Here is a 15,527-nt window from a genome sequence, read left to right on the forward strand (position 1 = left end):
AATTATACGAATTTAAAGAAAAAATAGACACTTACTTTCGACATTTTCGATATTTTTACAATAAATTTATCCATTTTAGCAAGTTGTCGAAACACTTTTAATTTTGAATCGTTCGCGGATAAGAAATAAAATAATACAAGTGTCAAAAATAAATGCATGTATAAAACAAATAAATAATAATTTTAAACTATGACACGTTTTTACTATCAGGTGCCATTGAGACTCGAGTCGGCCGATCACAATAAAATATAAATATACATATTGGTATAATAATATTAGAAAATGGTTAATGACAAAACTATAAAGAAATGTGGAAAGGATACAATATTATAATAATTCCAGTGCTTCAAAACAAAGTTAAACATTGGTTCTCAAAATATAAATTTGTTAATTTATTATTATATTGATATTTCAATTTTTTGAAAACTGAAATCATGATATTTTGGAGTCGCAAAAAGATACTCTTGCGACCCTATGATATTTTCAGGGGTCGCAAGTGCGACCCCCAGTTTACGCCACTGGGGTCACAGCACACGCGCGTCACAACACGCGTCATACGAAGCACGCGTACATGAACGTTCGGTACTAATACCGTACGAGGACTTGCGTACAGCAAGAGCCTCGTTACCCGAGTTCACAGGAACTAGGGCTGAGGACCCCGTACGGTTTATAGACAATACCGAGTCGATTTTGACGTAAGCTCGTATACACCCATCGGGTTGGTGCAGGGCGGTCGAGCCGCAATTAAAAGGAACGGCGAGTACATGGTACAATTCTATCAGGGCACTTGACCTATCCTGGACAGAATTTAGGGAGGAATTTTATGAAAATTTCAATAACGCCGAAATTCAGTCTCCATTGCGCGCCGACATCGTGTCAACACGTCAAACGCCCAGACAGTCGTTAACGGAATTTGTGCTGATTAAAAACCAGCTTGCGCGCCGCGTAAATACCGGCCTATCCGAACCGGAGTTGGTAGGTATTATCGCTGGACTAACGCGTGACACTTACCGTACACACATACGTCTACACCGGCCGTCGACGTTCAGCGAGCTGTGACGCATCGCAGGCGTCTTGGACCCGGTAACGGACAACACCAACCCGCCCCCACAACAATGGGCCCCTAAAACTAAAAAAGGGGTGCATACCCCACAAATAGCCCCTCCGGTCAAAAAAAAATTTTTTGCGAAAACAACTGATAATACACCACCGGGGCCGTGCAGATATTGTGGGGAACTCCATTGGAACAGTAAGTGTCCAAACAGACCGACCACGTCGGGAAACGGCGGGGGAGTCGACGAGGACTAGTCCACCTCATCGACTCATCACCACTCCCCCACGCATCCCCACCCACTTTCGGTAGTACACATTGAAAAAATAAGCGTAATCGAAAAGCGCGTAGTTCGGTAATTCAACACATAGAACAACCAACTACGAACATTTTTTCCGTCCAATAAGCAATCGGCACCCATTCACAGACCCCCAACCTACACCACCCCACCATTGAACACACTCACCTCACCGGTGACACGTGTGTGCAACAACAACCGGCTCATGGGGCAGCCACAGGTGTAGGGACAAAGGCAACAGAGACACGGGTGTTCACCCGCACGGGTGACGGGGACACAAGCACACACACCGCGCTTATCCCCGTGTTAGGTCAGTCTGCGCACGTAAAGCAACAGGCGAGCAAAGAGGCAACCGATGTTGACAGTATGGTCATGGCGGTTAACACCAACGACCAGACAGTCTCCATCGCGGTTCAGAACCAGTTGTCCCGCTCAACCAATTGCAATACGACTAATAACGGTACGCGAACATGCCAAGACAAAATTCCGACCCCCGCGGTCGAACTCGAATTTCCGTCAGGTTTTGTAACAGCCCTATTAGATTCGCAGGCACGAAAATCGTACGTAAACCCGACAGTAGCCCGTAAATACGGCAAAACACCCACCCACGGACCAACAAACACAGTCCGGATGGTGGACGGTCGCACTGCAACAACCAGTGGCACCTCCACATTCGAAGCTAGGATAGGTGCACTCGATATAAAATTCGAAGCTACCATCCTAGACAATTTGTATTGCAACGCGTTACTAGGACACGACTTTCTTGTTAACAATGAAGTCTCTTGGGATTACGCCGCGTGCACAATTCACATGGGTAAGCTAATTCGTACGTCGACATGTTGGAAAGGGAAATCTCAACCACCCGCCACTCGTCCCGACCTGTCACAATTAGAATTCGGAAACGACCCCGAAACTCGCGCGAAACTAACCAAGATTTTAAATAAATACGCGGTAGTATTCAGTGAAAAAGTAGGACGTACCAAATTAATTGAACACGAAATTCTGCTAAAAGACCCGTCCCCAATCGCGCTCAAACCATACTCATATCTGCAGCAGAAGCAAACTGCTATCGACGAAATGGTGCGCGATATGGAACTCCAGGAGCTCGTAGAACCAAGCACCTCACCATGGGCCGCACCAGTAGTAATGGCAAAGAAAAAATATGGAACTTTTTGTCTCTGTGTCGACTACAGGAGGCTTAACGACGTTACGGAATCCGACGCGTACCCTATGCCAGATCTCAACAAAATGATTAGGCAAATGCGGGGCGCGAAAATTTTCAGCATTTTTGACCTCAAGTCAGGGTACTGGCAAGTGCCGCTACACGAAAATGCACGAAAGTACACGGCTTTCCGAACACGTAGAGGTCTATTTCAGTTCAGAGTCCTTCCCTTCGGTCTAAAGAATAGTCTAATGACTTTCGTGAGACTCATGAACGAGGTCATGAGGGGGTACCAGGATGATTTCGTACAAGTTTACCTGGATGATATTGTAGTATTTTCAAGGGACGAGTACGAACACCAGGCCCACTTAGACAAGGTTCTCGAGCGGCTCAAGAGGTTTGGACTAACGTGCAACACAAAAAAATGTAAAATCGGCCTTCGCGAAATTTCATTTTTAGGGCACATCGTAGACTCGGAGGGCATTCAAAAACAACCGGAAAAATTGATATGCATTGACAATTTTCCGGTTCCCAAAAAGGTGAGGGACGTACGTAAATTTTTGGGCGTGTGCAACTGGTACAACCAGTTCGTAGATAATTACGCGGTTACCATAGCACCTCTCACTAATCTATTAAAACAGGGAGTACGGTGGAAATGGACAGAGGTAGAACAACGCGCGTTCAAAACAATAAAAACCGCGCTAGTCACATCACCAAAATTGTCGCCACCCGATTATAGTAAACCGTTTTGTCTGCAAACAGATGCAAGCGAAATAGGAGCCGGTGCGGTACTTTTCCAACAGGGTGACAGATCGGAGGAAAGACGCATAGTGTCCTAGGAATAAGTTTAGCGAAACGCAAACAAGGTACGCCGCGGTCGAACGCGAGTGCCTAGCGATAATCTGGGCGACAGACAAATTCCGTCCATACCTAGAAACCCGACGTTTCGAACTCCTAGCCGACAACTCGGCACTAACATGGTTACACAGGGCTAAAGACAAAAATTCAAAATTAACACGTTGGTCACTACAACTAGCTAATTTAGATTTTAGTACGGTACACGTCCCGGGAATACAAAACGAAGCACCAGATTTGTTATCCCGTGACCCGGCACCGGGCACACCCGTAGACGAAGATCGACTTGAAGAAAAATTGGTAGGGGCGCCCACAACGCCGACAACCAGTGTTGACCTCGAATCTGACCGTATATTTTCCATGTTCGATAACCACGTTAGTGACGACACACCACTCACCGCGACGACTCTCGAAAAGTGGCAGTCCGAAGACGCCACAATCCACGAAGTAGTCGCCGGTCACCGGTGGGACGGGCCAGCGCGGAACACTAGGAGCACAAAATCGGGTAAACGTAGGCTCCCACACACCCGTCGTGATACCAAAAACCAAATCCCAACATGCAATTTGGAGGTGTTACGATCACGTCTTATCCAACCACCCGGGTTGGAAAGAGACGTACCGGGCGGTTCGACAACGGTACTATTGGAAAGGTCAAAAAAACGACGTCAGGTTATATGTCGGTGCGTGCCACGTATGTGCGTGCACGAAACCACTAAACTCACGTCCAAACGACCGAATGCAACCAAGAACCCCCTGTGAACCATGGGAAGTTATCAGTGTCGATCTCATGAGCCCATACCCACGTTCTGGTAAGGGAAAATCGTACATACTGGTAGCAACCGACTGTTATAGTAGGTGGACCGAGGCTTACCCCTTAGGAACAGCAACCTCTAAAACAATAATCGAAACGTTAGAACGCGAGTTCTTTTCGCGTTTCGGTTACCCCCGCGTGTGTCTCAGTGATAACGGCCCACAGTTTGTGTCAAACGAAATGAAAAACGCGCTAGAACGCTGGGGGGGCACAGGGATGGACGACCCCAGTCGATCACCCGAGGGTCAACCCAGTCGAACGCCGTAATCAAGATTTAAAAAATGGGTTACGCGCGCAAACATAAATCGTGGGACACGAAACTACCCTCAATCCTATTTTCGATACGGAACAGGTGTAACGAACAGACATGCTACCCACCCGCGGTCCTTGTCCTCGACAGAGAGTGCAAGAGACCCGGAGATTGGGCGCTGTCTAAAACGGCACCGGTACACATCGAAAAAACACAGGAAGAGAGGGTAGAGCGGGAGAAACGTATTTTAGGCAAAAAGGTAGTGGTAAGACCAAGCACGAACACCGGCACACCGGTGAAGTTCGGCAAGGGCGACGTAGTCTACTACAAAGCACACCACTTATCTAAGGCACACATAGATTTTCATGCCGGTTTCGCACCTAAGTGGTGGGGACCGGTAAGACTGGCGATACAGGTCGGGAAAGGAGTCTTCCAAACCGACCAACAACCGCCGCGGAAAATACATGTGTCATGCCAGAAACGGGCACCAATAGGCCAACGTTAAATAAACAATTGTCTATAATAACAATCATTTACAGACAACATGACCGGCCAACAGCAGGAGAAGTGGCAGCAGGTTGCCGATCTCATCCAACGGCTGGGGCTGGTATCCGGTGGCCAGGATGAGCCACGAACAGCCGCCCAGGTCGCGAGGATGACTACCCGCCAACTCCTGCAGGACCCAGTGCGGGCGGCCATCTACAACCGGGGCTGGGCGGACCGTACAGCGGACATCCAGCGGAGGTCGCGGCCACAACGACCACCATCAACAACAACACCCGGCAGCCGCACACCGTCACTGACAAGGCCATCACCTCCAGCAACGACACCTGCCCCCGTAACACGTGCGGAGCCGGCACCGGTACCCAGGCCAACGGGGGTACTCCCCGGCCCAACGGGAAGGGTGAGGACGGAGGCGCAGCGGGCACGGAACCGCCGGAAATTCCAACAGCTGAAGGAGAAGAGGAAGGCCAGGGAAAGCGAGGCAAGCCAACAACGTCGGCTTGCCAAGCAACCCACGCCAACCTCAGACCCGGAAGCAGCCGGCACGCCTCCGACCAACCCAACACCGATGGAGGTTGACAAGCCGGCATCCAAGGACGGCAAGTCCAAGGAGCCGGGACAACCCACCAGCCAGGAGTCGCCAGAACAATCGGAGGCCACGGTAGAAGTAACCGAGGCAGATTGGCTGGTGGCGTTCGAGGGGATGCCGGAGTTGGACGAGAATCATTCTTTCTACACTCCGGTAGGGTCCCCAAAACACCCCCATTAACACTCATGGGCGCGGGCAAGTCTACCTCAAGCGAAAACCAGAGGTAGTACAAGCCACCCCGTCCTATAATGACACACAGACACCTGTACAAGTGTACCCCGTGTGACGGTTTGGCGGGGGAGTATGACACGGTACGCAGCGGCCACCAGTACAAAGTACAGGTACCGCATCGACCAGTCTACACTTTTCGTCAACCGCCACTACAGGCTACAGCGCGACAACGCCAACTCCCCCACCGCGCCACAAAGGCACAAGGTGGGACGGGAAGGCGAGTCGCGTAGAACGAGTACCGGCCGTCGTAGACTAGTCAGTTGTGAAACCCCTGTTTTTCCGACAGCCTGCCACACGCCATGCGCTCACACCACGACAGCAAAGAAAAAACCTAACTAATTTTTTTGCTATAAACCATTCGCCGTCCGTTGTTCTTTTTTTTTTATTCTCTTGTTATATATATATATATTTATACCTACGTGCATCCCGTACGGGATACAATAAAAATAAACCTCCACCACCATAGTTGTGTTTAATTTGAACGAACGTGTGTGTCATCCACACACACACTACCAACGACCGGCTCACCGCGGATCACTCACCACCACCGTCGTAGGCGTATCAACTCCACATGCTTGTCTAAACTTTAAATACGTTTATAACTCATAAACTACTCGTTTGGTAACAGTATGAATTTCTAATGAGAAACCTTGTTAGACATTTACAATACTTGGTGTTAAAGACTGAACGTTTTATAAATTTGAAACTACTAAGTAATTTTTAAATTGTAGAGATTTTTATGATTTTGTCAATTTTTGAACTTTAAATGCTCATAAAAGAAAAATAACGTCCCTATGTATTTTTATATTTTTTAATTGTTATTATAATGATGTTTTGTTGTATTATTATGTTTTTTGAACGAACACCACCTCAACTTACTCGAAAACTGGTTCACACTATGGAAAATAAAAATAAATACAAACAAATCTAGCCACATTACTTTCTCCCTTCGCCCAAACAATTGCCCACTAGTCAAACTTTGCAACCAATTATTACCTCAAACCAACCAAGTCAAATACTTAGGACTCATTTTCGACAAAAGGTTAACTTGGAAAGACCTGCACATATTCGACAAAAGAAAGAAACTAAACTCCAGATTACATCTACCATCTACTACGTCCTCTCTTAAGATCAAATTTAAACCTTAAACTCAAAATCCTTATCTATAAAATGTTGATTTTTCCTCTATGGTATTATGGTATTCAAATTTTGGGCAGCGCTGCCCCAAGTAACATCCAAAAAATACAATCATTCCAATCCATCTGCCTTCGCGCTATTACAAAATCCCCCTGGTATGTAAGTAACAAAACCCTCCACTCTGACCTGAGAATAAATTACGTAAACTAAGTCACTAATACTGCTTACCAAAAACTCCACAAAAAATTTAGCTCCCATAGTAACCCCAACATTAGTTATCTTGCTTCTCAATACATCCCTGACAACCCCCCACGAAGACTCAAACGAAAATGGGTTAGAGACCTCCTCCTTAAAAAAAAATGTCTATAAACAACCAGGACAAAGTTATCATGTGCAGAAAACGACAAAATAAACTTTTGGCGAAAATGTCAAGTACACCTATACCTATCCGTGGTTATTCGTTTTTTCTAACCTATTTGTTTGTGCATGATTTACCTATCTACTATAATGGCACAATTAGAACTGCAATGCATGTCAGCTTTCCTACACTCGCATTTACTTATTTTGCAAAAGTGCGTTAAAAGCGCACCCCGATCATCCGTCAATATCAAGAGGACGTTGCACAACGCACTTTGCTCTCCGTCATACGAATGTACAACATAGCGAAAACTGTTTTGTGCGGGACGATTTTTATCATTCTGTGTTTGTAGTAGTGGCCTCAACATTTCTGAACATATAGCGTGGAAAATTATCTACGCGACAGTGTGCCCGTATTTTAGATAACATAAATACAACAAAAGTTATTTGCTTCTAAACGTTTGTTTTTTCGTTTTATATTCATTTGCTTATAAAAAAATGATTGGATAGTGCTATTAAAAAAAAAAACACGCTGTCGCGCGGACAAAGTTTTTCTTTACGTGTCGTAAAAATTTGGTAGTTTTACAACAAATATGGTGCGAGAAAAGTCCTCTTGATAGGCTGTCACACCCGCATGTGTGGTCTCCGTCTTACAATTAATGCACAACATAGAAAAAAAAACCGTTTTGCGCGGGAAAGAACTGAGAACTTTTCACCACATAAAAAGCAAAACTTTGGCTGTGCCATACTGTTTTTATTTTTTCGTTATCGAAACTTTGGAAAAAGTTATTAAATTTTGAAAAACACAAATAATAATGGATTTTGAAACAATAAAAATTTTTTCGTAGAAGTGATATCAAAAAAACAAAAACGATATTGCACAGCCAACGTTCTCCTTTATATGTGATGAAAATGTTGTTTAGTGTTTGAAAATTTCATGAAATATTACCTTTGGTTAGGTTAGGTTAGGTTCCCCCGACGGGACCCACCTTGACGTGGTGGGGGAGCTTGCGGGCCCTTAACAGGGTCTTACTAAGCGGTCCCACACCCGACTCTGGCCTTAATTGTCTGGAGTCGGAGTTCTAAGAGCCATCTCTGACCTTTGTTGGTTGGGGGTGGCAGGTTGGAGGTAGCCCGCTAGTCGTTAGCAATGCCCTAGTGGAAGGCAACCACTATATAAAAAAAACGCTGAGCCGGCCCTTACCTTGGTTGGTTGGGGCCGGTAAGGCGGAGGCAGCCTACTCGCACCGAGTGATTGCCCTAAGGGAAGGAAAACCCTGATAAAAAACCCCTTAACCCCCAACTCGTCTAGGGGGTCACTTGGCACGGAGGTAGTTACGTGCCAACGAGGACCCTGTGGGCACCTGGCGCCCCCCACAGTATTCAGCCTTACCGTGCTACCCAGGGCTCTGGCACGGCGGACGACCACTTCCCTAGGTTCTCGTGGGAACTATATGGACAAAAACACATCAAACAAGACCCCAGAATCGACGACTGGTCAAACGTCGAACGGGAGCCAAGCCGTACAAGTAGCGAGGAGTCGGGACGTATCTACTGATGTTCCACAACTGATGTCTAGGACCATCAACAATGGTACAAAAGCCACTGATCCCGTGGACATCAAGGGCTTAGAGAAGCGGTCAACCAGTTCCCAGAAGAGGGTCATCGACATCGGTGCACTCGATGAAGATGAACTTCTGGGTATGATCCAGGGATATATAAATTATGTGTGCCTTTGCTAAGAGCAACAGGAACGTGCACAAAGAGCTCAAGGAAACCCTATCAAATACAAGTATGATCATGACCCAATACATCAAAGTAAAGAGCAGGACGCCCAGTACGGGCACCAAGAGCAATGGGTGTAAGTCACAGTGCACACAAACACCTGCTGAAATCGTTAGGGCTACGCCCTTCCAGGCCAACGGAGAGGGCATCCTGGAGCATGTGTTGGGAGGCGTGGCAACCAAGGATGCCACTATCAACACAGACGCTCCCGCCTGCGAGCCACCTCCTCCAAAGCCTCAGCTGGCAGGCAAGAATCGGAAGCAGCAGCAGCAGCCCAAACAACAGCAGCGACCAAAGCAGCTGCAACAGCAGCCAAAACAACAGCAGCGACAAAAGCAACCGCAGCAGCTACAGCTGAATCCAAAGCAACAACAACCCCTACAGCAGCATGAACCACGGCAGCAACCTCAGGAGCAGCAGACCTGGAGCGAGGTAGTAAGTAGAAGAAGGAAGAAGCCACAACAACCAGCTGACCGGCAACCACGCTCAGCCATCGACAAAATCGCTTTGCTACGGAGGAGGGCCCCTAAATCTATGGCAGTCACTATCGACCGCTCGACTGATGGAGGGTCGCTGGCAGCCGTGATGAAAAAGGTATCGGGCTCGATCAACCTCCAATCCCTTGGCGTCAAGGTCCTGACGACAAGAAAGACCAGGGCGGGAGGTATTCTCCTCGAGGTCGAGGGGATCGAAAAAGCCACGCTGTTAGCCGGGAAGATCCGGGAGGTGGTAGGAGATGCGGCCAGGGTCAGGTTACCCGAGCCCCGTACGCCCGTTCTACTGTTGGGAGTTCCGGAATGGGCAGAGGCAGAGAACGTCGTTGCCGGCGTCACGCAGGCGGGAGTCACCGGCGTCACCTCCGAGAACGTGATCATCCGCAAGAACTCCGGTGGTAGAGGGGAGTTCGTCGCGAGCTTCCACTTGCCACTCAAGGACGCCATCACGCTAGCGGAGAAGAAAGCGGTCACCGTGGAGTGGACCAGGTGCAGGGTCAAGCTGTTGTCCAACAACCAACCTACCTGCTTCCACTGCCAAGGGAAAGGACACCTGGCTGCTGAGTGCCGGAACGAGGCCAAGCCCCGCCGCTGTCACAGATGCAAGAAGGACGACCACCTGGTGAAGGACTGCGCCCTACAGAAGCAGACGCAACAGCAGAAGCAGCCGCAGCCCTCAACCTCGAGTTGTGAGGCGCCTGCAGAAGAAAGTAAAGCGGTGTGATGGGACTCGACTTCGTGCAGTGCAACCTCAACCATTGTCGCGTGGCACAAGACCTTGTCGCGCAGTTCATGGTTGAAGAAAGAGTCGACGTCGCCCTGATGAGCGACCCCCACAAGGCAGATCCCGCATCCAGTGCCTGGCACGTGAGCTCCGGACAACGGAAGGCGGCCATCTACGTCGCGAACACGGGAGTAGCGGTGACCAATGTCATCAGCGACCCCGAGTTTGTCACAGCTCGGCTCAACGGCGTCCAGGTGTACAGCTGCTACGCGTTGCCCAACAGGCCCATCGAAGATTTCCAGGACCTGCATCGCTGTCTCGAGGATAGTATCAGGACTGTTCAACAGGAAGTCCCCGTCCTCGTCACCGGGGATCTCAACGCGAGATCTGCTGCGTGGGGCGTTTGGGTCGACAACAGGAGAGGTGAAGAACTGGAGCTGCTGATCGAGTCTCTCGGCCTGATCATCGTGAACTCGGGCTCAACTCCAACCTTCTCAAGAGGCGCCGGGTCCATCGTCGACGTCACCCTGTCCTGCGACTCCCTTGCAGCTCGCATCACAGACTGGAGAGTACTGGAGTCGGTGTTCAACAACAGCGACCACCATTACATCAGGTTTTCCCTGACCCCCAGACGCGACCAAGGCAGAGCCACTCCCGCGACAACCGTCGCCCCACGCGCCTGGAACACCGCGGGCGGTGTCGCCAACGACACCTTCCTCGCTGGACTGATCCTGGCCGAGTGGCTCGAGCGAGGCGGCCTCCAGGACTGGCAAGACGCTGAGCGCGGGGCCTCCGCACTTCGGTCGAGGGTCACAGCCGCCTGCGACTTTGCCTTTCCCGCCCGTCAGACGCCTTACCCGAGGAAGCCTCCCGTTCACTGGTGGAACGCGGACATCGAGGCTCTCCGCGCTGACTGCACCAGGGCCAAACGCCGGATGACGAGGATGACCGCCCGGGTGTCAAGACTACGACGCCACCAGACCCACGAGTTCGACGAAGAACGGGCAGACGCAGAGCTTGCCTTGACCAACGGTGCATACCGTGAAGCCAAGAGGCAGTTGAAGATCGCCATCCTGCGCAGCAAGAGAACGTGCTGGAAAGAGCTCATTTCTTCAGTGGACGCCGATCCGTTCGGTAAGCCGTACAAGCTGGTGATGTGCAAGCTGAGAGGTCCCCCACCAACAGCCTCGATGGAATACGTGACGCTGCAGTCAGTCGTCGATACCCAGTTCCCGAAACACCAAGCGAGAACAGACGGCCCGTTGGTCCCTGCGGATCCAGTAGTCCCGTTCACGGATTCGGAAGTGGACTCGGCGGTCGAGAGGGCGGGCAGCAAGAACAAAGCCCCTGGCCCGGACGGACTCACAGGCAAGATACTCCGGGCGGTGCACAAGGCGCACCCGAACATCCTGCTGGACCTGTACAACAGCTGCCTCCGCAGTGGGACCTTCCCTGCGGAATGGAAGACCTCCAGGGTGGTGCTGTTGAAGAAAGGGAACAAGCCAGATGGTGTGCCCTCTTCCTACAGGCCTCTCTGCCTGTTGAACGACGTCGGCAAAGTCCTCGAGTTTCTGCTCGCGCGAAGACTCGAGGACCACATGTCGGACAGCGGTGGGCTCTCGGCCAATCAGTTTGGCTTTAGGAAAGGGAAGTCCACGGACGACGCGGTACGTGAGTTGCAGGCCAACCTCCTGGAAGGAGTCGACGGAGGCAAGTATTGTCTAGCCGTGAGCATTGACATCAGGAACGCGTTCAACTCCATCAAGTGGTCGGACATCTTGGATGCCCTGCCGGGATGGAGTGTCCCGCAGTACCTGCAGAACATGTTCCGGTCGTACTTCTCCGGGAGAACGGGAACGGTGTACGCAAACTGCGTGGAGGGCGGTACGCTGGAGATCGAGATTTCCGGAGGCGTGCCCCAGGGTTCCGTCGTAGGCCCTCTCCTATGGAACGCTACATTCGATGCCGTCATGAGAACCGAGCTGCCCAGCGGAGCCAAGCTGCTGGGATTTGCGGACGACACGATGCTAGTCACCAGGGCCAAGTCGACCCAGGAGTTGGAAGCCGTGACCAATGAAGCACTGTCCTTGGTGGAGCAGCGGATCACCGACCTCGGCCTCCAGATTGCGGTGGAGAAGACGGAAGCCGTCCTCTTCACGTACAGGTACAAGTACACTCAGCCCGCGATCAAATTGTGCGGCGGCGACGTCCAGCTCTCGACCGAGATGAACTATCTCGGGATGGTAGTGGACAGGTCGATGCTGTTCAAGGGCCAGGTGAAGAAAGCGGCAGCCAGAGCAGTGGGGATCGGGAACCAGCTGGCGAGGATCATGCCGAACGTGGGCGGGCCCCGAGAGGATCGACGGCGGCTCCTGTCGTCGGTGGTGCACTCCGTACTCCTGTACGGTGCCCCTAGCTGGGCAGATACGCTGGAGCTCGTGCCAGGGAACGTTCGGACCCTGAACAGAGCTCAACGGAAAGTCCTTCTCCGGTGCGCATGCGCGTACCGCACCGTCTCCGAGGCGGCCACAGACGTGATTGCATCAACGCCGCCTGCAGACCTCCTGGCGAAGGAGAGAGAAGCGGCGTTCGACCGGAGGCGGGCCCCCGCGGCACCCACGGCAGGCAACGATCTGAGAACCAGCACCATGGAGGCATGGCAGGAGAGATGGTCGACGGAGGCATCAGGAAGCTGGACCAGGCAGCTGATCCCGGACGTTCGTCCCTGGTGCGCCAGGAGCCACGAGCTGATGACGAACTTCCACCTGACGCAGTTCCTGTCGGGACATGGATGTTTCGGCCAGTATCTGCACAGGATCCGCAAGTTGGACAACCCCAGGTGTGTGGATTGTCTCGCGCCAGTGGACGACGCGGAGCACGCGTTTTTCCTGTGCGACAGGTGGTGGCGTCGGAGAATGGAGCTGAAAGCTGCAATCAACGACCCATTAACTCCCGAGACTGTTGTGGGGAAGATGATGGAGTCACGGAGTAACTGGACGGCGGTAGAGCGGTTCGTGAAGGAGGTGCTGACGAAGAGGGAAGCTGAGGAGAGAGAACGGCAGCGACAAGATCAAACCATATAATTAAGTCTGCTTTGCTATGGGCCGAAGTCCGTTTTTTAGATGGTGTAGGGCCATCCATTCGTTTGTATGTCACAGAATGTAAAAACATTATACATTAATATTGTAATATGTATTTTTCAATAAACGATGTGGGGGAGCTGACGAAATGCCTTAGGGTGTCTCCGGCCCACCACGATACCGTAAAAAAAAAAAAAAAAGGTTAGGTTAGGTTAGGTTAGGTTAGGTTAGGTTAGGTTAGGTTAGGTTAGGTTGGTCGGCAGAGTCCTACCCCCACCTCCACGTGGTGCCGACTGGAAACGGAATTCCGGTTCCGGCCAACGGGGGAGGCACAGAAGGCAAACTGCATAAAACCGAACACCGGCGGGTCAACACCAGCGACCAGAGAGGGCCAACATCGCCCTCCAACCACCGACAACAGACCGAAGGCTCGATGCGAAGACAACCGGGAAGGTTAGACGGGGACCCAGGGGCTAGTAAACTCAGCGCCTCAGTACCATCATCCGAAACTGCCCCACAGCGGCAGGCGCGCCCCGGGGCATTAGTAGGACACCCACGGCACGGCTTGGTCACCGTCCGGGTGATCTCGATTGATGTGGAAGGGTGCTAGTCAGAACGCCTCAAGAAACCGCCGACCGGTCAGTCGACGCACCGAGCAGCACGCAGCATACCAGACACGGAGGAAACAGAAGGAAAACTGTATAAAACCGAACACCGGCGGGTCAACACCAGCGACCAGGGAGGGCCAACATCGCCCTCCAACCACCGACAACAACACAGGCCGAAGGCTCGAAGCACAGACGACCGGGAAGGTTAGACGGGGACCCAGGGGTTAGTAAACTCAGCGCCCCAGTATCATCATCCGAAACTGCCCTGACCTAACCAGCGGAGGTTTGCGCCGGGGCATTAGTAGGACGCCCGCAGCACGATTCGTCACCGTCCGGGCGATCGCGATTGATGAGAAAGGGCGCTAGTCAGAACGCCTCAAGAAACCGCCGACCGGTCAGTCTACGCACCGAGCAGCACGAAGATCTACGAACGGAGGAAACAGAAGGAAAACTGACCAAACCGTCACCGGTGAGACGCGAACTCCAAAACAAATGAAGGAGAACGGCAACGCACGAGACCCGAGGCCGACTGGCTAACAAGCCGGGCCGGGAAGACAACGAACGAGACTTCAAGACTGGCGGGCAGCAAAGCCGGGTCGAGAAGTCTACCAAAGCAACCAGCGGGCCTTAAGCCAACAATGTCATTTCTTAATAAAATGTTAAAAATTAACTTTAATGTGCGCCCACTAAGGGACAAAAAAACAAAAGGTGTGTTATTAAATTCATATAATGTTACATTATTTATTTCAATAAACGATGGCGGCGTCGCGGAAGTAATGCGAAAGCAATTCCCGCGACGTCGTCGGTTCAAACAGGAAAAAAAAAAAAAAAAAAAAAAAGGTTAGGTTAGGTTATTAAGCGGTATCGAAGGACGCACCGACAATCGTGGCAGTAGAGGATACTTCAGATGCGGCTGCGCCGGTCTTAGCTGAGATCAGATCCATTAACTCGAAGTTGAACGATTACGGCGTGAAAATCGAGGCACTTACGGCATCGATAAAAGGAGATGGTAAGGAGGCATGGACGGAGGTCGCGAGGAAGAGAAGTGGGCCGAAACAAAAGACCGGGACGTCAGCAGGTGGCACCTTGACTACAGGCGATTCACCAGGAGAATCAACTAAACAAAGAGCGAGAGTACGCCCAGCAGCTATCATGATCGACGTTGACAATCAGGAGGAGTTTCCCGCTTTAGCCCAAAAAATTAAAAGCGGCATTAATGTAGGCGACAACATCACCAGTATGCGTAAGACCAAAAGCGGAGGCCTTTTGCTCGAAGTACGCGGTGATCAGTCTGTAGTAGACACTGTGAGGTCTGAGGTAGCTAGGGTATCTGGTGACGCCGCCCACGTCAGGCTGCTACAACAAAGATCCCTTGTCGAGATTCGGGACATAGACTCTTGGTCCTGCAAAGAGGACATCTCCGGCACCATCTCTCGTGACGCAGGTATCCCAGAGGATTCCGTCAATGTCGTTAGTCTCAGGTCTACATATGGTGGCTCGCAAACAGCTCTGGTGCTTTTGCCTATGGGCCCCGCCAACGGCATCATAACCAGGGGGAGGATTAAGATCAGCGTGGTTAGCAGCCGTGTCC

At 51.0% G+C, this 15,527-nt stretch overlaps 2 protein-coding genes across 2 annotated transcripts; both read left to right on the plus strand.

The window, feature by feature from the left end:
• The first annotated feature begins 4,971 nt into the window (after positions 1 to 4,971).
• Positions 4,972 to 5,700, plus strand: LOC132933557 (proteoglycan 4-like). Its single transcript, XM_060999829.1, has one exon. It carries the CDS (start codon positions 4,972 to 4,974, stop codon positions 5,698 to 5,700), a length of 729 nt encoding a protein of 242 aa, XP_060855812.1.
• Positions 5,701 to 9,045: 3,345 nt separating this feature from the next.
• Positions 9,046 to 10,248, plus strand: LOC132933568 (uncharacterized). Its single transcript, XM_060999835.1, has one exon. The coding sequence runs from the start codon at positions 9,046 to 9,048 to the stop codon at positions 10,246 to 10,248; it is 1,203 nt and encodes a 400-aa protein (XP_060855818.1).
• The last annotated feature ends 5,279 nt before the right edge of the window (positions 10,249 to 15,527 follow it).

This window comes from Metopolophium dirhodum, chromosome 1, assembly GCF_019925205.1.
Source record: "Metopolophium dirhodum isolate CAU chromosome 1, ASM1992520v1, whole genome shotgun sequence".
Taxonomy (NCBI): Eukaryota; Metazoa; Arthropoda; class Insecta; order Hemiptera; family Aphididae; genus Metopolophium; species Metopolophium dirhodum.